This window comes from Sebastes fasciatus, chromosome 16 (assembly GCF_043250625.1).
Source record: "Sebastes fasciatus isolate fSebFas1 chromosome 16, fSebFas1.pri, whole genome shotgun sequence".
Taxonomy (NCBI): domain Eukaryota; kingdom Metazoa; phylum Chordata; class Actinopteri; order Perciformes; family Sebastidae; genus Sebastes; species Sebastes fasciatus.
Window position 1 is genome coordinate 24,576,706 of NC_133810.1, and position 25,223 is coordinate 24,601,928.

The following is a 25,223-nucleotide window of genomic DNA, read 5'->3' on the forward strand; positions in this document are numbered from 1 at the left end:
GACTCTGTATTGATTGCACATGTGGGTTTTGTTATTTTTTTGTTCTCCCCCTCTCGACATTGCGACTGAATTTAGTTCAAGATATTTTGTAGTTGATTGTGTACTGTACATCGGCAGCTTTTTATGCAAGGTTACTATAGTACATTGATGTCTTATTCGGATCAGAAGTACATGTACACACTGTACATACATGTACATACTGTACAGTTGTACCGTCAATCACAACAATCCCTGATTGGCCTCAAAGCAGAGCGCAGAAGAATTTCTTCTCCCTGTACGGGTTCTCTGAGGTGGGCACGGGGGTGATCAGCGGGTCGTCGCAGGAGTGTGCGTCGCAGTACGCCATCAGGTCGGCGGCTGCCTTTGATACCTGGAGATGAGGGTGATCACATTTAGGGAGGCTCATGAATATAATCACATCAGGTTATACAGTTTTCAACCGTTAGTTCATTACACAAATAAAGTCAAAGTTCATCCTGTGGTTTCATGTATCTATCCGTTTCTGGATTTAGAGGCCAGATAACACTTCATTTTAGAGGTCCGCGAATTTCATGGTAATTAGGTGATAATTAGCAAGTAACCTATTTGAAATTTCTTTGGAATTGGAATTACTTAAGAAGAAACAAATGTTCTCTACTTTTACGATATTTTTACATGTTGTAAACCCTCATCTTGGTTGTCTTCGTAGAATCTCTTTAGCTGTCTTGTCATTTTTTGTTAAAACTGCAGTGGGTAATTGAAGCAAATATGATTAAAAAAATAAGTTATTTTTATAAAACAGTCACTATATCCTTAGATTAGTGCATGAGACAGGTAATCTGAAAAAAAATCATGTGCCTCTGTGTCCTCCGGTGCTCCTATAATGGCATCTGCAAGATTTCACAGACCGGAGGAAAACAACCAATCAGAGCCGAGCTGGAGCCTTGCCGTCTGTGAGCAGCTGTCAATAACTCGCAAACTCCGATTAAAAGGTCAAACTAGGCAGCGCTGATCAAATATGAATCAATATTCTGTTACTGTAATGCCTATTTCTCTCCTCAAATGTTTTCAGAAACATCTTGTAGCGTACTGTTTAGCTGTACGATGAGAACGTTTGTGACCCGGCTGCCCTGTTGAGAATAGTTGAGGAAATACCAAGCACCGCCCACCAGCCAGAGCACATTTTCTTATTTTACAGCTTAACATTTGAGGTGAGAAATAGGCATTACGGTAACGGAATATTGATTCATATTTGATTAGCACTGCCTAGTTTGACCGTGTGATCTGAGTTTGACAGTGATTGCCTGCCTCCGCTAAATGAACAGCCAATAGGAACACTCTCTCTCTGAAATGACCTGTGATTGATCAAAGTCTCCCGTCACGGGCTAGCTTTTTTAAAGCCTGAAATCAGAGCCATGAGGAGGTGCAGAAGTCTAGTTTTCTCTCAGAACACTTGAATTACAATATGCTGAAAGGTTATTCTGCCTACTGCAGGTTTAATACAGTATGTATGTATAATATGTTTTTTTTTTGTCCTCTTTTTCGTTGTAGGATGTGATGCAGGTAAAGCTGTTTACTTAACTGCAGAATGTAAACGCTAAGGGTCATGCAGATTTAGCTTCAGTTTATCAGTTTATAAATATGCCTGTCTGTATGACCCTCATGAAGATCATTTGTGTATTGTCTTGCAGCTCTAGTAATGATGGGTATAATCTCCCGGTTTTCATTTAAAACTTCAGAATATATATATTTCCCAGCCGTTGTTTCTGCTAGGGCTGCACAATTCATTTAAATTTTATGGAAATCGCGATATGGCCTACTGCAATTTTCAAATCACAGGATGAGGAGGAAATCACAATATCGGTTAAAGGTGAAATGTGTGTCAAAATACTATTTTTTTGTGAAATATTGTGCTGCAGAGATGTCCTGGTCTACACATCATATTCTACAGACTTAAGAAAACATATTTTGTTAGGTACAGATCCCTGCAAAAATCACACGATAATCATTTGAATGTTTTTCAATGAAGATGAGAATAATTATGTAAAATGATCATACCCTTGAATATCGCAAATCATATCGCAATTGCAATATCAGTCAAAATAATTGCAATTAGATATTTTGTCAAAATCATGCAGCCATAGTCCATCGTTGTCATTGTATAAAGTGTGTATTCGTAATAATATTTCATATGCTTTTCATTTTACTTGGGTTACATTTTAGTGTCTTTCAGCGACATGGCTCAAATTTGGCGAATGAAGACTCAACGACACACATCAGTCAAAACCAAAATTGAATTGTATCAAATGTTTCTCGACCAAGAAATTTGAATGTGTCTGGACACAGAAAATGCAAATGTGTATACAACTACTATAAATAATACTAAGAGGATGCAGTTACAAAAGGTATCACAGTACAGCGGTGAACACAGGAGTAATAGAGCATGGGCACAAAAATAGACAATGAAATAATACAGAATCAGTAACAGTAGAGTCTGAGTGTAAAGTATGGGAATCAAGACACAAATATTTCGGTTTTCTTTAAATTTGTAGTTTTTGAAAAATAGAAATGTGTGATTACCTCCTATTTTGCTTTATGGATTTCTATCTAATATGATTTACAGGTTCACATTAGATTGCTATAATGTATTGGTTCTTGCAAACTCTTGGAGTAAATGGAAGGACGCACCTCTTCCTCACTGCAAAAAGAAACTTCATCGTTCTGAACACTGCTGGTTCAAACTTTTTCTCATGTCTTTTTCCCTCAGCCCAATCTCTCCATAAAGTTCTACTCTGCCAGAGGTGACAGCAGCTGACAATCACCATATCATTAGCGTGATATATAACTTTGTCCCCTACTTAATTTCTACACTGCAAGGTGCCTCTACAAGGTGTTTTTCGATGCCATTAGGAGCACGACTGAAGCCAATACCATTTGGAAACTCTCCAAATGGAAAGCATCGACTCAAAGTGCATTTGAGAGGGTCACCGGTGATTTAAACAAACTGCAAACCAATGTGGATGTCAAACCTCTTCAGTGCTGTCCTTTCAACTTTGATGTGAGGCTTTATGTGTACAAAAGAGCAAAATCAAACTTCTTTACTTATGATTTGTGTAGACATAAACTTGACTTTCTGCAACATAAGAACACATCAGATAACAGTGTTGGGCAGTATAATACCTGGACTTTTTTTTTTGCTTTTCAGAAAGTCAAGTTATTTAATAATCCACTGTATTGTTTATACTCATCGATTGCTTCTATTTCCCCCTTTGTATCGTGTGTTTTAAAACATCACACTGTTACGATTCCTGTCTGAATGTGAGGCGTCCAGCTTGTCTTACCTTTATCCTGCAGAAACTAGCTTCTATCTTCAGTTGCTCCACCAACTTCCTGGCTTGGCCGACGCTCATGCTGCTGTTCACCGGGGTGTCAACTTTCATTCTGGCGACAAACACAGCAACATTTATGGATTTGAATTGGATGAGAATGCATTCTGTAAATATAATTGGATATTTTTTAAATTTAATTTATTGAAATATTTTCCATATAACCCTGCTTCTCCAAAAGTGATTGACTCATAAGTCCTAGAAATACAATTTATATCACTTTAAAATAAAAATGCATAAATAATGTTTATAGGTAGCAATACGTTATGATTTATTTCCTATTTACACACCTAGGTTTGATTGCAAAGTTAGCTTTTTAATACATGACTAGGTGGTTGAACAATTGAACCACAATATACAGTATGTGTGAACTAATAGTTTTAAGACAAATACTATATTATGCAGCACTATTATGTCATATATGATAAAAGCTATGCTCAACAATCATAGTATGTATTGCTTATCATATATTTTGGCAGCAAAACAAGCACGAAACCAGTCAAATAATGAAGTATAAATCAACATTCTGTCATAGAATTGACACAGCTGTTACATTATGTCGTCTAATATGGGAACAAAAGCATATACAGTATATTCTATCAAATGCAAAGGAAACATGTAAACTGGGCCACATTTATTCACCATGGCCCACAGATTCTCCCACTATACGAGCAAGAATAACCACAGAGCTATCAAATTCAGAATGAAATGGGCACTGCAGCCTTACAGACATTTATGAAATGATGAATAAATATGCATATGACTGAAAGAAATGTGTCACAGATGGAAAAGGAATCAAGCAGGATGGATTGTCAACAGGGGGGGGAGAAAAAGCAAAGCAGCAAAAGGAGCCGAATCCATTTGAAACATTCTGGACCTTTCTCCATTGTCTATCTCCATCCTCCCCCCTTTCTCCTTACCCGTATTAAAGTCCTCCTCAGGTGCAATCTTCCCCCCTCTTCTCTCTTTTTTCTGCCTTTCTGTGACCCTCTGTAAAGCTTAGATTTGGTGGTATCAGTGTAGCCGGACCCCACCCCTCACAGACAACAGCCTGGATGCTACCCTGCTCTGTACAGTCCAGTGCACTGCAAATTCTGCCACAATGAGCACTAGATTTGTGGTGGATGGAGAGGATCCCCCCCTCTGCATGGGAGTGGTAGCTGCCAGACGGAGGGAGGGGGTTGCCACTGGTAAAATGTTTTCTTATGAGGGTGGATTGTACCATATCAGTGCCTGTAGGAAATTGTGGCCAAGTGAAATCTCTCAGGTTTCAATCTCTGTGAGAGAACAGGACGGTCTATGTGGTTTTGGGGTTTTAAGTGCTAAAAGATATTCTACAGCTTGGGATGTGAACTCAAGAGGCCTGACTCATCACACGTCTAGTGCCTTTAGTGATGCCCTCCCTCTCCTCCTCTGTTGCTATGGGGACTGCTGCAGTCTGGTTTAGTGGTTTTGCATCACAGTTTTAAAAAAATTAGAAATTTCTGCTGGTATTTACTGTAAAATGTGGTTGTATTTGATACAGATGAAAGGAGTGTCTGATTTATACTATAATAATAGAGAGATAATTGAAATGTCTTTGAAAGAAAAGGATGTATATTTTTGTCAGTAGCTCTTATGACGCTCTCTGACCAAAGACCCTGTGGAGGAAAGAGCTTCATTAAGCACGACGCAACACAACAGCTCTTTCTGGGTCGTAACGCTATTTGAATGAATAGCAATCCTCTGTATGTGTGTAAATAAAGATGTTGCACAAAAAAACTACATCGCAGTAAACGTCATACATCTTCTATCGTGGAGATTCAGACAGGCTGCTCTCGATAACTGCCCGACGCCATCTTTGCTAGGCTAGTGTTTCCTCGGCCTTAATGGCGTTATGGTTATGTCCCCCCGCTTGTCTTTTTCGGCGGTGACCTCTCTTGCCGTTGTTGTACTATCTCTGGTAGAGAAGAGGCAGTTTTTTCGCGTTCTTGGTTATTTGTCCTTCCTGCTTGCCGTCGTAAATACCACTTTGTACAGTTGTGGCTTTTTAAGTGGTTATTGAGAACATTTGACACACTATAAGCAACATTTCCTTTTTATTTTTGGGAAATGTAACATATTTTATAGTCAAATAACAAGAATAGTTTAATAAAATCATGACGAGGTGTTTAGTGTGTCCACTAAACAAATGTAAACTAGATATAGGCTATAGTCCTTTTATTATTCTTTTCTTTCTTTCTTCCTTTCATTCATTTCTTTTCTCTTTTAGCTGGATATAGTTGATCTCAACATAGTTTAGGCCTACTCGTTCTTATTAGTAGCCTACTATCCAGTAATTGTTTTTTAAAGTTTGATCCTGTCAGTTTCACTAAAACATAAAAACTAATTTATTTGTGCATGTTGGGAGTGCAAATGAAATTGTTATGGATGCATGACAATGTAAGATGGGGATGATTTTCCAGCATGGTGCAAACATCAGAGAGCAAAGAGCTGCACACACACACTGTGTCCATACTCTTTGTTTGATTTCAACAATTTGCTTTTTATTGTGTTGGAAGAGACTGATTTGAATCCTGATTACCCCTCCAGGGACTGCAGAGGAACTTCATGATGGCAGAGTGAGCAGCAGTATATTTGGATTTATAAACTGCGGCTGCAGTTTAAGGACTCCATCTGGTGGATGATGCTGGCAGGTTTGACTGCATCACTGATCTGCGAAGACCAGTGACAACAAGTCTGCTCCTGATGGATGAACCAGCCAGGAGATATGTGAACCCTTAGCTTCTTTTAAGGTAAGTGTCCAAATTCTAATAAAAACAGACAGTAGACTAATAAATGACCGTACAATTTACAGAAAGTTTTAGGAGGGTAATCAAGTATAAAACTTACATGAATCAAGTGAACCTCAACTCACCTTTCTGGAGGAAATCTCAATTAATTTTCAGAGATAAAATGTGTAATTAATTTTAATTATGGTGAAATGTCAGTGTGTCAGTAAACAAGCTATTGAACAAGGGCCAAATGAAGTTTGGCAGCTTTTATCTTAATGACTATGTCTTGGTATTATGACCAGATCAACCGATTAACAGGTCGCAAAAAGGAATGATTTGAAAAAGTGACATTTTATAAAACAGTTGCAGGTTGAGGTTGAGGCACAAAATCATGGATTTCGAATCAAGTTCCAACTACTGTAAGTTGTACCTGCAACATTTTTTTAGCTCTTTGGTTATGAACCATGAGTTCATAACCAAAGAGCTCATAATGTATCTCCAGCTGTAAGAGATTTACTTCTATAGTAATATATATTGACATCCCACGTTAGTTAAACAGAAATGCCATTAATTTCAAATTGTATTTAAAATATACTCAAAAAAACATATAAGTCCTGTTTATAATATCTGTAACGTAAACTGTAGAAGGTGTCCTACATCATTAGGTCTTTTTCCCACAAGTATTTTCTTGTCATAGGAGGAAACACACCGGAGTAAGTAATAACATAAAAGATGGCTCTGTTGTGTCCTAAATGTGTCCCAGTAAGTAAGCATACACAAAACCAAGGCCTGAAACTGCACAGCTGTAATTAATAGCATTATTAATGTCTGTGTTCCATTCAGTTGTGCAGCCAATAATAATGTTATTAATTACACCTGTTTTTTTCCTGTTATGATATGTCAAATGTCTGCTGATAAAACATGTGAACAGGAGGCAGAACAACGGAACGAACACAGGAAACAGAAATACCGTGGCTCGAAGTACCCTGGGTTTGACACAGCTTTTCCACATGGAGCAGTCTTGGCTTTTATCATGTGTGCACTCGGTACAACAAAGCAGTACTAAGACTGTATTGTTAAGATGAGCAAACCCCATATTTCTGATTCAGTGCCTTGTCAATAACATAGTCAATAAGATCAGAAAAACTATCAATTTATCAGGTTACACTTCATTTATAGTCAGTATATAAACAGTTACTAAATGCTTTTAATACACTATAATGTAGCTAAGCACGTATAAAATATTTTATTTAAAGTGTTCATTAATGTATTTCTCAACAACTATAACTCCTCTGATGAAAAATCCAGTGTGTAAAAATATTTAACGAATGCTTAATAACATTGTATATCATATACAATATATACCCCTGTACCCCTGTATCTCAGTTTCTGAATTAAATGAGAGCACATAGAATAATAATGATCTCTCCTGTGGCTGCTGTTTGAATAGCATCTATGGTCCCTGGTTTTTAGGTTTGTTTTAAAGCCAGTTTGTTTTGCATGTATTGTCTGCTGAGCAGGTTGGTTTCACGCAACACATCTACAGTTTAAAACCCACATTTTAATTCAGCAGGGACTTGGCAACGTTGCTTTTAATTTGAGTACCAGCTTTAATCCTTGTGAAACATTTTTTTCTGGTCCTGGCACAAACTCTGAAAAACAGTGACAGCAGGTACAAATCAGTACATGGCTGCAAGGGCCGTGTCTAAAACGCTCCCCAGATGGTCCACGAGACTTCCTGTTTCATCTCTGCAGGTTGTGCTCTGGTGTAATTAGTGTGGGTGCGCGCCAGCCAGCAAATAAGTCATTTAATAATATGCTGTCATAATGACAATAATGTCCCAGTTAAAAGTTTAAATGGTAAATCAAGTAGGTACAAGTAAATGTCTTTCCAAAATAAGAGTGCAAAATGCTTAATATATAAACCCAGCAATGTTTTGAGCAAAAAAACATAGTTTGAATTTCAATTATTAACTCACTTTTATGTTTAATTATCTATTATGCTATAAATGTTACAGTTAATTAACTCTTTATACACTTCCTTTTTCACTTAATTAATGTCCCTTAATTAAGTTGAACTTAATTACTGTTGTGGCACACTGGAGCTTTCAAGTCTGGAGACCTCAGAGCTGAGAAACAGCCTGAGTTTTCACACTTCATTTCTCACTCACTCGATTAAAGAAAACAAGCTTTAGTCTGCAACACAAATATACATTCATGCAGTTCAGGAAATTTGACAGATTTTAGTGAAGTTTGATTTGTCTCATAAAATAAACGGAAGTCAAAATGAGCTCTGCTGTTATCCCCGCATGTAACGCCGTCAGATTATCATCCCCCCTCTCAGACAAACTGCTCTTTCACGTAAAACTCGTGTGACCCGGTCAGTCCTTTGTTGACATTTTGATTTGAATCCATGCAGCAGATAGAGCAGCTCTCTGCCTCGAGGTTGATGTCAATAAATAATTGAAACAATGTTGATTTTCATTTCAACCCATTTGGGCCATTGATTCCATGATTGGACCCCGATAGTTAACGGACACTGAAATGCTGGATGTGTTTCAAGCTCAGCGGTAACTGTGGTGTTGATATTAAAGAACAGAATGCTCGATGCGTTATCTGTGTGACTCTGAGCGGTAATGTCAGGCTTTTAACAGCTGCTGCATCTCAGTATTCTCCAGAATCGACCCACAGTAAAACGCCCACGATAACAACCAATCATGCGGCAGTGGCTGATGAGCCATTGTGTACAATTCCTGCACTTTGATTGTCCAGTGGATGGATGATTACAGACGTATTTCTCTTTCTTTCTTTCTTTCTCTCTATAAATGCAATGTAGTGAAGAAATAATCTACTCCATATACTGTATTGGAGGTGACAACAGATTTGCTAGCAATTGGGATGGAGGTTTGTGCCAAACAGTAGGAAACCTCCGGGTCTGAAAAGAGAAGCCAATGCGGAAGTGCCTTAAACCTGGCTGGTTGTCTAATTGTATAGAAGTCTATTAGAAAATGAGCCTACTTCTCACTTGATTTATTACCTCAGTAAACATTGTAAACATGAGTTTATGGTCTCAATCGCTAGTTTCAAGTCTTTTTCAATACAGCATGATGTTCATTTAGTAAATTATGGTCCCATTTAGAGTCAAATAGACCATAAAGCAAGGTATGCTTTAAGGCGTGGCTACCTTGTGATTGACAGGTTGCTACCACGGTGTTGTCCGGTCTGGGAGTTGTCCGTGTTTTTGTCTTACAACTTTAACCCTTTCACAGCATGTTTTCAGCTCATGAAGTTAATTATAACCTTTTTGGTCGCCTAAAAATGTCTTATTCTGTGTTCTGTTATACTTAGCTGCACCCTCTCGTATTACTTCTGGTTGCAAAAAAACAAGATGGCCGAAATGCTGAATTTGAGGCTTCAAAACCACAGTCCACACACCAATGGGTGACGTCACGGTGACTATGTCCACTTCTTATATACAGTCTATGGTGCCAACAAAACATTACTATGGAAACATTCAGGATGATCTCCACTTAGTAATATATCAGAAATTGTACATTTAATTAGGTTAGGATAAAAGGTTATTATATGTTGTGCCTTGGTGCATGCATGCACTGGCCAAAATATGATTTGATATATAATTAGATTGTTTTTTAAATTAGATTAATTAGATAGATTTTTCGTGCAAACCTGTTTCCTACTGCTAAAGGGTTTTGTCCAATATGTTCTGGAGGAAATGTCATCACAGCATTTTATGTAAAAAAAACCCTGACTCACTTATTCAAATAAGATATATCTACACTGTTTTCTAGGCTAACATAGCATATCTGACAAAAAAAAGATGGCACCAGTGTGATGTCCAACCCGAGGTTGATGGGAATGTCATTAGTTTAGCAAGTACTCTGTCTTTAACCAATATTGGTATGATTGTAGGAGCAAATTAAAATGTTGACCTGATGATGGCGCTAGATGAAAACTGAAAGGGTCGCCAAAGTTATTATAGTTCATCCTGAGGGGGGACATGAAATATCTGTGCCAAGTTTTCATGGCAATCCATCCAATGGTTGTTGAGACATTGCACTCAAAACCACGAATGTCAACCTCATGGTGGCGCTAGAGGTAAAGTCAAGGGTATCACAAAAAGTATGTATGGTTCATCCTGTGAGGACCATGAATGTAAGTACAAAATTCCATGGCAATCCATCCAATATTTGTTGAGATATTTCAGTCTGGGCCAAAGTGGTGGATCGATTGGCAGAGCGACATTAACATCCCTCCAGCATGGCTAAAAATTAAAATAAGGTTTAAACAGGAAAAGTTGAAATTACCACCGGCACTCAGATTTTCATATTAAAGATTAAGGAGTCATTACGAAACACAAGCCTGGTCCTCACAGTTAAATACAGTACTGCCCCACGCTGCTCATGCGTTTTATTTGCAGTAGTTATTGCCAGGCAGTGAGTTTGCTTTAACCTCTCTCACTGATCGATCCGCCCCGGGTGCTCAATCACACAGCTGTGAATCACAAACCAGCTCTTATGTCATGATGGGCAAAGCAGAACTGGGTGGGGTGATCGTCTGAATCATCAATTGCAACTGACCGTTTGTATCGACGGTAATGCAACTGCTCAATACTTTCCAAATAGACACTCCCGACTTCATTCAGAGAGTGCTGGTGATCTGTGGGCAGAGCGAGCTTCAGCCTATCACAGCGCATGCTTTTTTTTTTGATGTTTGAGTTCACCAAAGCTTTTAGTGCACTCACAGAAAAAAAAAAATCATAACAAAATTAAAACACACTCCCAAGAATGATTATTTTCTTTTTTTTTTTTTTAATGAAAAGAGCCAGTTCCTGTGTGTTTACTAGAAATTAACATGGAGAACAACTTCACAATCCAGCCATCAGGTTTTGTACTGCACACTTTAGGATGCTATTATGGTAACAGTTTATCATATTTAGCTATAACCAACAAAAGAAGAAGACAAGACAGCAATTAAGTCACATGATGGGAAAGCATCAGTCATGTCACCAACACAGGAACCAGATGAATCAGAGCTGCGGCTAATCGAACATATAAGAAATTGGAAGAGGAAGTACATGTGTTTGTCCAGAGAGCACCTCCTCAAACCTCTTTATGCAGCTAGTGTGACTATGTATTGCACAACTGTTCTGCCTGGCTGGGAGTTTGACGTCATCATGCCAACAAAGTATAGTCACGTGATCTACTGTGATGATCAATTTCCACACACATCACTTTTCTTGTCATCTACATCCTTGTACTGTAACTCCACGGGGGAAAGATGCTGCCGCTGTCTAAACCTCGAGCATCTAAACTTCATTCTTCTCTCGGGAGCCATCATGGAGGCATGGAAGGCCTGTGTATATTTGAAATGATAATCTTGACACTGGCTGACTTGCTACGGATTCTCTGAAGCGTATTTCAGTATAACTCCACTTGACGTTTTGCATATTATTTTGTGCTACAAGATGATTTAGAGATGCTTTTTTCAGGCTTTTATTTCTGAGATCGACTCTCATAGTTTATACGGCCCAAAGCCCATGTACGCTAAGAATACATTTTGTTATATAAGGAGGCCAATTAAACTAGGTCCATACATATTTGATAAAAAAGACCCCTAATTCATCTTTCTCTATGAATGTGGGTTTATAACTTTGTTGTCTGTATTACTGACATTGTAATAGGCATTATTGTTGTTCAGTATTCATTTGTCTTGTACTTGACATCACATCATAACATGAGATACACAGATCAACTACATATACTTTATATATATGCTACTGAATTTAAACTAGGGCTGCACAATTAATTGAAATTTTATCAAAATCGCAATAAAGCCAACTGCGATTTTCAAACCGCAGGAGGCGCAATATTTGTTAAAGTCGAAATATGTGTCAAAATACCATTTAAAATTAAATATTGTCGTGCTGCAGAGATGTCCTGACCTACACATCATATTAAACTTCTTTGTTTGATAGAGATCTCTGCAAAAATCGCATCATAATCAGTTTAATATGTTTAAATAATAAATAAAAATGATCATTCCCTCTAATATCGCAAAACATATCGCAGTTGCAATATCAGTCAACATAATTGCAATTAGATATTTTTTTCAAAATCGTGAAGCCCTAATTTAAACAGAATTTTGCCATTCACACCAAAGAATTGCTGTCAAAAACAAAACAATCATGACAAGCAGTTTTATCATATTGAGTTAAAATCAACTGAAATCTTGCGACTGAAACATATGCAGGTTGTGAATGCATGTTAACATGTTCAGATTTGTATCACAATATTGTTAATATGCACGGTAAAATTCACTTGACAGATACATATCACTTTTTTGGGGATGTGTGTGTATGTCTAAAAACAAGAAAAAGTGTGTACAGCCATGCTAGTGGTCTCAAGCACAGCGTTGCTTTGAGCTAAATGCTAATATCAGCAACAGACATCTTGACCTGCAGATGGCGCTATATAAAAGGTCAGGGGAGTAATATTTGTAACAAATAATCCTCTGGGGACCATGAACGTCTGTACCAAATTTAATTCCATCCAATAGTTGAGATATTTAATTCAGGACTAAAGTGGTGGACCGACCTACCGACCAACATTTCCATCCCTAGAGCCATGTTGCTAACATGGTTAAAAAAATAATTTGAATTATTATTTAAATTTGTGTTTAATCCTGTGAATGGATTTGATTTCACTCAAATTGTGAATTAAAATTTAAAAAAAAATCGTAATATGCTGCGCTTGTCAACACTAGAGGGCTGTAAGAAAAATATTGATAGACTTGAGTTTGTGTTTTGTGATACTGAATCGATTCTGAAAAACAATGTATTGATTTTTAATTAATAGTTAACATGCAAAGAAATGTGGCAGAGAGTGGTCCATTTTTTGTTGTTTTGATGTTGAATGTTACAGGGACTGGGATTAATGCAAATGCAGATCCCACTGTTCTGATTGACTAAAAAAGTAAAGCTTCTTTTTACTGACATATCGCAATATATCTTGCTTACAGTATCACAATATATTGAATTGTAACCCCTGTATCATGATACGTATCGTATCGCCAGATTCTTGCCAATACACAGGCTGAGTCAACACCGTATTATACATAACAACATGTGATACAAATATGCATCTTTGCAAAATTTCAGTTACAGGAATAATGTTTTAACTCAACAGTTTTTAAGTCGTTTGATCCTCGTATTTTTTTCTGATAAGTGCTGATAGAGGACAGTCTAGATTCGTGTCAAATATTCCTATATATGGACATTTCCTCGTACACTGTAACTGAAGTCAATCATAAAACCATGACCGAACCTTTACAACATTTCTCACAAAATTAACACAGTTGCAGAAAAAGCAACATCACAGTTTTATTGACCACAGTGAGCGATGAGATGGGCTTTTAAAAAAATGCTTTACTGCTACATTTGACTCTCTCTTTTCTTTCTATCATGCGTGTAAAGGAAGACCAACAGGAACAGCTACAGATCCTTCTGCTGTGCACACAGCCGCTCTGAGGTTAACACACTGCACAGAGGCAGCACAATAATAAAGCCTGGATTGAATTGGAACGATGTAAGCAGGGCCTCCGTATCCGAGGCCCACTTTGTAGCTGTCACATTTTAGCGATATCCACCGCTTTGCATCGGCTAAACGTGACGTACAAAATAAAAGTCTTTTTGTGATATAGCAGCATTGTATTAGTCACAGTGCACCTCAAAGATTTATGAAGAGTATAGTCGGTACATGAAGGTAAAAACATTGTCTAAATACAAGGACCAGTTACTACAATATGAAAATATTACATTTTGCTTAAGAGAAACAATCCATCATGAAAAGGAAGAGCATCACAGGTTAGATAACATGAGTTTTTGGGTCTCTGGAGGAGGCGGGGTGGTGGGGGTCAAACACTACAGCGTTACTATGATAGTCATACCTGAAGAGTTCTTACCCCCGTTAGGAAGGAAGGAGGTGATCTGCTTTTTTTTCTTCATCATCATCATCAGTCCAATGAATCCTTGAATTCAATATTTGGTACAGGAAATAACACAATGTTTAAAAATGAGCAATAAAGTACAAACAGGAATAATTAAGTCCCCACAAATAAGCAATGCACGGATATACAATGTTCTCAAAACCTTATCATACACACTGTAACAACTTTCCTCTTTTCAAGTGCAAAACACAAACGGAAGATTTTTTTTTTTTTTACACACACTGACACTCACAGAGACACTGGCCCTTCGGTTTATATGAATTAAAGAGAAAATGTTTCCTTCGATGTGTCTCTCGAGTACAAACGTCTGAGGTCAGCACTGACTCAACTGCTCAGCAAGTCCATACAGCCTGGAATTAAAGAAATTGCTTCGACAGCCATTTTGCATATAAAGTCCGTATAAAAAAATCAAGGAGGAGATAGCAACAGGCCCTCTTCAAAGGTTAACGCTACACCTACTGCGAGCTAAGCCGGAGAGACCGGAGGAGTGAACAGCTTGTTTGGTTGAAGTCTCTCCAGCTGAAATAAAGGCGAGAGGTAAAAACAGGAATGCGGTATGTTGACCCACGTTAACTGAGGTCTGATAACAGTGAAACCGTAATACTGCAACGCACAGCACGCCTCAAGATCCTCATTGTCACGGCAGAGTTGGAAGATGGCGTTCTGTCCTAACAGGCTTTCATACAAAACAAAGATTCATGTAAAAAAAAACTGTAGCTACACAGTTGCAGTAAATGCCCTAACACGATGAAGAAGTTTGACTGTAGAAAAATATATAGCCTATATCAAAGTCACTTCGACAGAAAATAAATCCAACGAGCAAAATTCAGGATAATTTTACAAATTCATATAATGACAACAAGGGAGGACCAGATTACACAAGGCTAAACTGAAGGCATTTTGGTTGTAGAAACTAGGGACAGGGCGTTTAGTTGAAATCTGGAAAAGGGGCAACTGGAATATTTTTTTAAATACTACAAAAACACTAACAAAGCTTGTGAACTCTTAACTTAGGTGTAAAAGTTTATATTCAGTCACTCAGATTTTGATTTGTTTGGGTTTTTATGGACACACAAGGTGAACCTTCCCTCTTAAATCCAATGTGTTTTCAAGTCAGCTTTAATCAATAATTTATGTGTGCCGAATCCCTGGACTATCAGAGTGCGTCCTTGTCAGACTGCACAACTATTTATTGCCTCTATCTAAGAGAAAAGAACACTAATAAATTAAATAATAAGGAACACAAGTCTCCCCTCTTCCCACACCTCAATCTTTCTTTACAAGTATTTCTTTTGCAAATGCTTAAGTCATAAATTACTGTATATATTAACAGCATGTTATCAAAAAATTGTGTATGGCATCAGTTTAAAAAATGTGCAAAATAATTCTGATCCTTAGCTACCAGATTAGAAAACACCAGTTCTCCATTAATCACTGATTCTTCCCATAGAGTGAATGAACTGATGTAATATGGAGTTTTAACAGGAAGCTATGACGCTTTGAAAAGCTGGATAAACTGCAGTTTGTGTCACATTGTTTCACGCCGTTTACAGCCCCAAGTTGAAGTGTCAATCTGCATTGACTTCATACATTATAGTTGATTTATGAGCCAAAGTTTTGAGCTGTTTTATAATAATAAGATTTTAAAGAGGACCTATTATGCTCATTTTTGGGTGCATACTTTACTTTAAGGGTTTCTACATGCTTAATGTAAAAAAAAACGCTTTATTTTTCTCATACCGGCTTTTCACCCTCTGTCTGAAATGCTCTGTTTGAGCTCCGCCCCCCCCCCCAAAAAAAGCCCAGTCTGCTCTGATTGGTCAGCTGGCCCACTCGGTAGTGATTGGTCAACTGAACCCAACTCTTCGGACTCCGCTCCAGCTCCGCTCTAACTAGCTTTGTTGAGGGCGCGCCAAATTTGCCAGTAAGAAGGTATTATGCAAATGTGTTACTTGGTGACATCACTACGTTACGGAAGAGTAGGCGGTTACACCCTTTGTAACTTTGCAGACCTTTTACATGCACAAAAAACTAAATTATATAACACACTATAGGAAAGGAAAAAAAGCACAAAAGCATAATTGGTCCTCCTTAAAAATTTCCTTTTTTCATATCCTCCTATGGCTAGTAATGTTTTGCTTTAACCTTAAACCAGAAGATTGATTGTGCAGATTGGCTGTGCGTGTATTGAATAGGACTCAGGCCTCGACCTTAACAATACTGTGGAAGAGTTCACAGTCAATCAAACCAAAGCCTTCATAATAAAAGCAATGCATAGTCACGAGGGACACAGTTAAGAAGTTCAGTAAGGACAATAAGGCAAAAGAACAGTTAGGGAATATCAGACATCAACTAATCAGCTATCAGACATCATATATTAAAAAAAACTGTGATGTTTTTTTTTTTTTACTCTTTCACAAAAGTATTAAAATAACTAAATGTAAAGTAGGTTTGGCTTTAAGAATTTTCATGACTTAGGTAAGGTAGTGTACGATTTGAAACTATACATATTTCAAAGTGGTTCTTGGTTGTCAGTCCCTTTCTGCTACTGTGGGAAATAACACTTATAATGTTAAAACAAATCAGAAATCAGAAATCAAGAGTTACAAAATAAAAGTTTCTTTCACTATAACACATAATAAGTAGTTTGGCTCCATGTTCCTGAATAGACAGGTTAAGCAGGATGTTAAATGTTTCGTCTTTACTGTTACTGTGTCATCTCCTATAAATCAAACTACCATGTGCTTTTTATATTTATAGAAATATCTGTCCGTGCACCATGACAGAACTGTTTCATGCTAAACACCAAACAAGAACGTTTTTTACGTCATAAGAAATTAATTAAAATAATGCATTTCTTTTATGAATTAACCACGAAATCAATACCGCACAGTTGGAGAAGGTCTGTTGTTTTAAAGCACATTATTACTGCAGGATAAAAACCGCCAACCCACACATCCGGTTGGATTTAATGTGAATCATAATGTGCATAAAGAAATCTCTGAGTTGTGGTTAAAGCTCGGCAGTAAATGTGTGTATAATGAGCTTATTTCAGTGGAATAACCTGCATATTAAAATGTAGTTTTTATTCCCACACGTTAACACAGTGTTGTATTGTCACTCCAGCCCTGTGAGTGCACAGCATTATGTCCATCTTGCAATGCTTTTTCTTTGCTAATATACAGGCCGCTTCACTGAAATAAAACCATTCTTACACATTTCCATGAGCTGTTTGTCCCTTTTGCGAAAAGTTTCCCAGGTTAATGCTACTCACGTTGCTACTCGGCCCGTGCCGCTCTATTGCACAGTTTCCAAATAGGAACAAAAACCCATATACATGATAATATTAACCAAATACAGTGACTGAGGTCTGTGTGATGAATTCTTCTCGTCTTTGTGACAATTCAGTTGATGATAATGAAGCAAATGCATTGGAAGTAAAGTGCGTTGTAATAACCTGTGTGTTGCTACATGTGGTGGAAACATCAGAGGGATTTTGTAGATGAAGTAGGACATCATCAGTGAACCTTTTTCCATGTTTGCGTACCCGTTCTGCATGCATTTATGATTAATGGCCACAAAGTCATTGTATTTCCGTGTGTGGTTGTGATTGTAAATGATGGGAACAAAAAAGGAAGAGGCATCAGAAAAAAAAGAAATGAGATATCTGAGAGCGATGTTAGGTCTATACAAAATATTGGCACATTATCTTATAAACAGTATACTGGACGATGATCATGTTGTCTAAGAGTTACTACTTAAACAAATGAAGCATCCAGTCTTTTGTCTCATGTTTCACAGTATTAAAAGTGCACTAACTGCCAAACACACCACCGTTTTCCAATTGTAATATTTCTCATCGTGTCTCTGTTCCAAAATGTGCTGCACTCTTTCTCTGACGGGTATCAGTGCCGCTTTAATCTCTTCGTTACCTGCAGTAACCTCTACACGCTCCTGACCTTCCTCACACCTGCGTCTCCACGCCGTTAAGTTTAGGCATCAGGATACGAGGAGTCACCCCGGAGTTGAGGTCCCTCTCGAACTCCAATAGCTGGCCCATGAAGTTTAGATTCGGGGACACCACTGGACGACGGCTCCGCACGTATTTGTAGGCATCTGTCATTGTCATGAGGGTGTGCTTCATAAGGTAGGCGATGACGATGGTCGCAGAACGGGACACGCCTGCCTGGCAGTGGACCAACACTCCCTGTCCACTCTGATATGCCTCCTCTGTGGATGAGAACAATAAAACAGATGAGCTCAATTTTCTGTATTAAAGAAGCAAAAACTGGCTTTACATTGCATGCTGGCCAGCTGTGAGTATCTGTGAATAAAGAAAGTATCATTACTGTCATTAAAAAGGAAAATTCGCAGATTTTCAACCTTAACTCTATCTATTTGAGTTAGGGATGTATAGTGTGAAAAACGCCTTCAGTTCTTAGCAATGTTCTCCGTGTCTCTGGGGCGCAGCTGCAAAATTGTGACAGTGATGTCGTTGGAGGCAAGGAAGAGTGCTACTTCATCTTTCGCGCTCTCGAAAACGTGCTTGCCCTCTTCGCTTGTATTAAGTTTCCAACAGCATAAATGGCGTCCCAAAATATGAGTGCAGAGGATGTAAAGGACGAGGATTTTTTTACAGTGTACATTTTACAGACTCTTATGTAGCCATATTCAGCCGGAGAGATGCCGCTTGAGGCTGCAGCTGCAGCGGAGAGGATATGGCCGGCAGGGACCCTCCAGAACCCGAGCTGCCGGAAGCTAATACCGACTGATGGAGACTTTGCTCAAACCGATGCCAACAGAAACAGAATCATTCCGCTGTAACGAATGTCAGCGTGGGCAGTTTTTGTTGGATGCTGTCGCCGACCACACCCCTGAGAGACCGAGCCGTGTGTGCGTTACTATGTATTAAAGTTTTACTCCTCACTGGGACAGAGGTGTGCTGGAGACTTTCTTCAGGATTCCGAAAACAACTGAGACCAGCAGAGGTTGATTTTGGGGCGATTTTTGTCATTGTAGAAGCCGGCAATATGGAGAGCCGGCGTATTTTCACATCTTACTCTGTGAATTAAGGATTTATTTCGACCAAACCAGAGTTGCTGATTGTCGTAACTGTGGAGCAACTAACCAAGACGGGGTTGAGAAATCAGCTTTCTAAAAATAAATATGGCACGCACTGGGGAATCTACTTCTTCAGTGGACTACATTTACAATCAGCACTGATTGGACATCCACATAAAAGGTGGCAAATTTTCCTTTTCCATTTCCCCTTACAAGAAACATAAATCTTGCAAGCCCTACGACAGGTATCATTACATCCTAAATAGCCAGTTTAGAACCAAAATGTAGGATGGCAACATGTTCCTATTTGTAAAACATCACTGACTGTCTTCTGAACTGGCATTCTCCGATAGTTCTCAACATTTCATTCCATATACCACCTTTTTTGACAAATACAACAAAGTTCTTCCAGTCACTAAAGAAGCTTGTCTGAAGGTGAATCTCTTCTACCACAGTGTGGGTGGCGTGAGTTTGGTCAGGAATTCACTTCAGGGACAGTAACGTAATAGTCAGTGCCACAGCTTTGAAAGGAAATAAACTAACTGTTGATATTTGATATTTGTATAAAAGTTGATCAGATTACAGATCAAAGCATTCTTTCTCTTTTTTTGAGTAGAATTTGTCAAAAAAAACTCAAAAATACAACCATATATCTCTCACCAATGAACTCAAAAACCTCCTCAAAGTATTGTCGAAGGTTTTGCTTGCTGTTATCGGTGGCTGGCAGCCTTTTGTAGCGCAGTCCAGAGTTGACGTGGTAGAGGGGCAGGTGTGTGGTCACGTTGACCACGTAGCCGATGTTGAGGCGCAGCAGCAGGTCCAGGTCCTGGGCGTCTCTCTCGTTCCCCAGAAACAGGAAGGGCAGGATGGGACTGACCACGGCATTCTCCGCATCAGGAGTCATCGCGGTCTCATCGGACAGAGAAGCCGGCAAAGAAGACGAGAGCGGCAGAGAAAGGTGCACTGGAGGAAGACGAGACAGAGAGAAAAAATTTACAGGGTGACCAACTGACAAACAAAACCAATGAAATCACTGATTTAAAAGTGGGTCATATTAGTGTGAACGCTAATTAGCCGTATGTATTGGCTATAAAAGAGGCCTGGTTTGTCACTTTCATTATTTTAAAACTTAAATGGAACAACTTGCTGAGATCCAAAGATGTTCCCAAATGTGCTTGCATCTGTTAACAACACAGCAAATTATTTAACACGTCAAGGGAAACGGGCTCAGAATCATGACAGCATATGCCAAACACTGACAGGTTGCACATCTCTAACTAAAAACTAACCAACAGGGATTTCTTGATGAACATCTGCAGTATATAATGGAAAAATACTGCTAAATGGCCTTCAGCCCGATATGACCCAGCTTTATGTCAGTGATTGCAGTGGAAATTGAGTTACTTCATAGATATTATGTCAAATGTACCACTTGCACTTAAGGTGTATTGTAAGATATTCTTACTTCTGTTGTTCTCCTCGTCTTGCTCTCTATTCAGGGAGTTGAGGGCCAGGTGAAGTGACTGAGCCGTTGGCAGGGAATGTCCTCCCTCCCTTTCTCTCTGCCAGGGTTTGGGTTTGATGAGTGTGGTAGGGGCGGACGGTGGAGGCGAGAAGGACACAGGTGACGGTGGAGAGGCAGAGCGGGGAGAGGGGGAACGTGGATATGGTGCATCTCCGTCTTGCTCAGTACCGTCTTCGCCTTTATTCAAGAGCCTCTTCAGCGAGTTCCGGCCTTCGTCGTACCCAGATCCTGACCTACGGCCCATAAAATCAAGGGCAGCCATTTTCCCCTGCTGAAGCCGCCGTCGGCCAGCACGGTCTGTATGCTGAGACTGCGCGTATTCCTGGAGGTTTTGACAGTCCAGGAGAAGGCCTGTTCCGTTACTGCCATTTTGGGCCTGGGTCGCACAGGTCTTCCCGACTCCTACTCCCATCCCAGCACAGTGATTCTTTTGGGCTTTAGAGTGGGTCATCTTCTTGGCTAGTTCTTCAGGCCAGATAGTACGCACGCTGTAGTCATCATCATCAGCTTGGAACATACCCATCGGATGAGCTCCTCCAACGCCTCTTCCTGGCGGTTTGCCTCTGCGGGGGTTAAATGTCACCACTATGGGGTCGCTGCTGCAGTAGCTGCAGGTGGAGCTGCCCGTCTGAGAGGCTTTTGGGTTGCAGCCTGTGACGCAGCTCTGTATCGCCCGGAGAGGGGCCGAGGAGGACAGCGGGGTACAGGGCAGGCATCCCCCTACCAGTCTTTTACGAAGGATAGCAGGACTCTCGAAGTTTCCGGCCTCACCGGAGCAGGAGGCACAGCGGAGAGGTTTGAACAAGCTTGCTCGGCAGTCAGACACAGTGCTGTTAGAAGAGGAGGTGTTGGAGGTGGAGGCGGTGGAGAGACACCCACCCAGATTTCTCAGGCCCATTTCTTTGCCTCCTCTCTTCACTGTTCCGACATTATGAACACAGGAGAACGAGGTAGAAGAGCTTCCTCCACCTCTTTGGCAGCTGGCAGTGTGCCCCTTACACCCTCTGCATCTTACCAACCTCCAGCAGCCACAACTGAACGGGTGGGTGCAGTCGATGGTGCAGGTATGGTCAGGGCTGGGGAACGCTCCAGCGTGGGAGGAGCAGGGGGAGAGGGAAAGACCATGAAGGATGTGAGGGCGGAGATCCCTGGTGCGGGACGGGTGAGGCTGGCTGAGTTGCTGAAATGGGACTGGGACATGGGTGGGTTGGGAGGGAGGGGGTGACGGATAGTTGGAGTTTAGGATGGCTGCATGGGGTACAGGGACGGAGTTTTGGTGGTAGGGCAGACTGTGACTGTTGTGGCTTTGATGGACAGTTCCCAGTTTGGAATTCTTCTTGGGACCTAGAGAGGGAAATTCCTGGTTGCTTCTGTTAAGAATACTAGTGTTTTCCTTTTCACTCCTGAACCTCTGCTGTTGCGCCTGAGCTGGGACGAATTGTAGGATGCCTCCGGGGGAAGATGACAGCTGACTATGGCGACTTCGCTGTGACTTGTGTTCGGCACCACCTGGCCTCCCTGCAGTTCCAGTTCTCTTCTCACATTGTCCTTGATCCAACTGTGAAGCGACACATTTCCCTCTGCCACCTTTTAAAGTTCCGCTGCGCCCCAACGAGTTGCTGATTCCTCCTCCCCGACCTCCTTTGTCCACCGTCACCCGGATATCGATAGTATGTGTGTGGGAGGGCAGCCGTGGGCCGAGGGTTACTGTGCCATTGCTGTGGCAGTGGCTAGGGATGTGTCGGACACCTGCTGCTGGGATGACAGGTTGGTCGCTCTTGAATTTCTGCACACGAGAGGGTCTGCGCTTGCATTCCAGAGTCAGAGATTTACAGACGGGTGGATAGAAATGGCACTGCGAAGGATGGAGATGAGGAGGGTGTCCATTGGAAGTGGCTGATATTTGAGAGGAGTGCTGCGGGATGGTTTGCGGGGAAGCCTCACATAGGCCTATGTGTTTAGGGCGCTGAATGACCACTATGCGCTCATCAAGAGGGAGGGGAGGCATCTGGGTTTATGCAAAGCTGTCCAGTGAAGATGGAGAGAGAGACAGAAAGAGACAAGTCAGGAAATTATTGTAATTTCTCAAACACTGGAAATGTTGGGGCGCACTTTACATTCCATCTGTTCAGACACAAAACAGCACATGCTGATGCAAAATTATGAATATTGCTATGAAATATTTATGATACAATTCATAATTTTGATATATAGTATGTTACAATACTGTGTAATTAAATTAAAAAAGAATAAAGGTAAATTATTTGTGAAATGTAAAGTAAAACCCCAAATCCACAGCAGCACATGTTGACAACAAGAATAGATTTTTTTTTGTTTTGCATATTTTTGTAAGCCATCTCTAAGGTGTCTTTTGCAAAACACACCAAGAACAAATACAAAACCGAATTCCAACAATCTCAGTTCTCACCATAAACATGTCACACATATTTCCTTTCACATTTGCTGCAAATGAAAGGAGAAGTTGTATAAAAAGGAAACCCACCGAGGTGCATGTTTGATTTGAATGGATAACACTGCAGTGATTGCGTTTACCAAATCCATTTCAACATGCACATCACACTCTGTTACCTGCTTATACCATCGCCACTTGCCAGACATTTAATGCTCATCTATATTTGTAGGACTTTGACATTCAACTTTTTCCCACCAATATCATTACCATTAGGGCATAAAATCCCAAATCCAAAAGTGCGAGAGTGTGTACCTGTTTGCTGTTAGCAGCAAATAATCCTAGCTAATCCTGATGGCGGTGAGGCTTCTTAAAAGCTCAGTCACAAAAGCTGCATCAAATGAGCCGCAACAACCTTCATCCCTCTGATGAGTCCTCATTCTTGACAAGACACATTCAGTCACATGAAATAATAAGCCAAGGCTGATGGTAAAAATAGCTGAATATGCCGTAAAACACAGCTGCACTGTACGTGTTCACTGCTCTCGATGTAGAGGTTTTAAAACTACGAGTATGTGAATGCTTCTGTGAAGTGTTCAGTTTATGTTGATGCACTACTTCAAATTGACAAAGATTGTCTTGCACTGCTGTCTTTGCAGTGAAAAACAACACGTCGACTCTCAAAAATAGCTGATGGCTCAGTGGGAATCTTCACTTTAAAGACTGTTTTATGCTTGAGAACCATACGATTACCTGAAATGAAACATTTCCTGCTCCCAGACATCTGGCCTGTTCATCCTGCCTCTGGATAAACTAAATTAGCTGAATCCTTTGGGCCAATTAGAAATGAGCATTTGTCCAGGCCATGGTATAAACAGAAGGTCACCACGCACACAATAATACGACTCAGCTGGAGAGAAAGCTTTCTCACCATGACACAGCAAAAAGAGATTAACTGAATGTAGCTTATAAATATGCCCTTTGTAGGCTATGGAAGTTTTTTCTTTGTATCCTTAAATCGCCCTTATGATTAATGTTATTAATAACAGGTTGGTACAGTTACTACAGGACTTTAGCCTTTACATTTTTATATTAATTCGGTACATTCATTATAAGGCTGCTCTCAACGTTAAGATGAAAAATTATTGTCGTTAAAAGTAAAAATCCACCCTCTGATACACACAAACTGTTAAATACAATCAATCAGTGCACCCAGGAGTTGCTTGGTTGATGAAGTACTTTAATTTAGTTTTTGCCACAGTTGCTGTAGGGGTGGCAATACTTGTTTGTTGAGAGGATGTTAGCATTGATATGTTTGCATTGAGTTCGAAGCACAGCTGAGACTGACAAAGTACAGAATTCTGTTTGAAGGAGAGTGTGAGATTTCCCGGCTGAAAAGAAAAGTGATGCATTTTACTGCAGACATGACAAGTGTGCAGTTTGTCAACAGCTGTTTATGTCTGAACTGATCTAATAGTAATAAAGAAACAGAGTTATCAGAGCAGCAGTGTTTCCTCTCTGTAGCCTGTTACCTGTTTAACAAACACCTGCACATGAATAACAGCTGCAGTCTGTATTTCTACTGTGGACTGAGTCCTGCTTAGAGAACCAGGAACCATCTCTACTGGCACAATATCTTTATATTATTTATTCATTATTAGCGTCTGTATTAATTTATATTCTGACAGTAGAAGTTATGTATTAGTCTGAATGTTTGAGGGGAAAGTGAAATGATATAACTCATATCAAACCCGACGCTCAGGAATTATCAGCCTCATGTGACTGAATGGAAATGAGGATAAATTATGTAAAAGGTATAAAAGACAGACTCTCCTTCTCTCTCTGACTTTAACTGGATACTTAATAAAAGTGAATGAGTGAAATAACAGATCATCAAAAGAAAACTCTTTCTAATAAATGAAGAAAGTTATTTTAAGTTTGTTCATTGTCAGCTTTTATAAACCCCTCTCAGTGTCAGACTCCTTCAGTGACGGTGTGTGAAGCAGAGAGACTGCAGGTCCTTCTGCTGCTGGAACACTTCACCATCAACATGGTCCGTCTGCTGTTCACACCTACAGTTAACA

General features: G+C 39.8%; 1 protein-coding gene across 1 annotated transcript in view; it reads right to left on the minus strand.

Moving 5' to 3' along the window:
- Nucleotides 1-229: 229 nt before the first annotated feature.
- The window catches only part of LOC141752517 (uncharacterized), a 39,521-nt gene continuing 14,527 nt past the window's right edge, over nucleotides 230-25,223 (minus strand). Inside the window, exons 2-6 of the mRNA XM_074610521.1 lie at nucleotides 20,670-22,753; nucleotides 19,865-20,167; nucleotides 18,112-18,373; nucleotides 3,321-3,420; nucleotides 230-370 (exon numbers count right to left, since the gene is read on the minus strand). Coding sequence (XP_074466622.1) covers nucleotides 242-370; nucleotides 3,321-3,420; nucleotides 18,112-18,373; nucleotides 19,865-20,167; nucleotides 20,670-22,737 — 2,862 coding nt within the window. The 5' untranslated portion in view covers nucleotides 22,738-22,753 and the 3' untranslated portion in view covers nucleotides 230-241. The remainder of the gene's footprint in view (nucleotides 371-3,320; nucleotides 3,421-18,111; nucleotides 18,374-19,864; nucleotides 20,168-20,669; nucleotides 22,754-25,223) is intronic.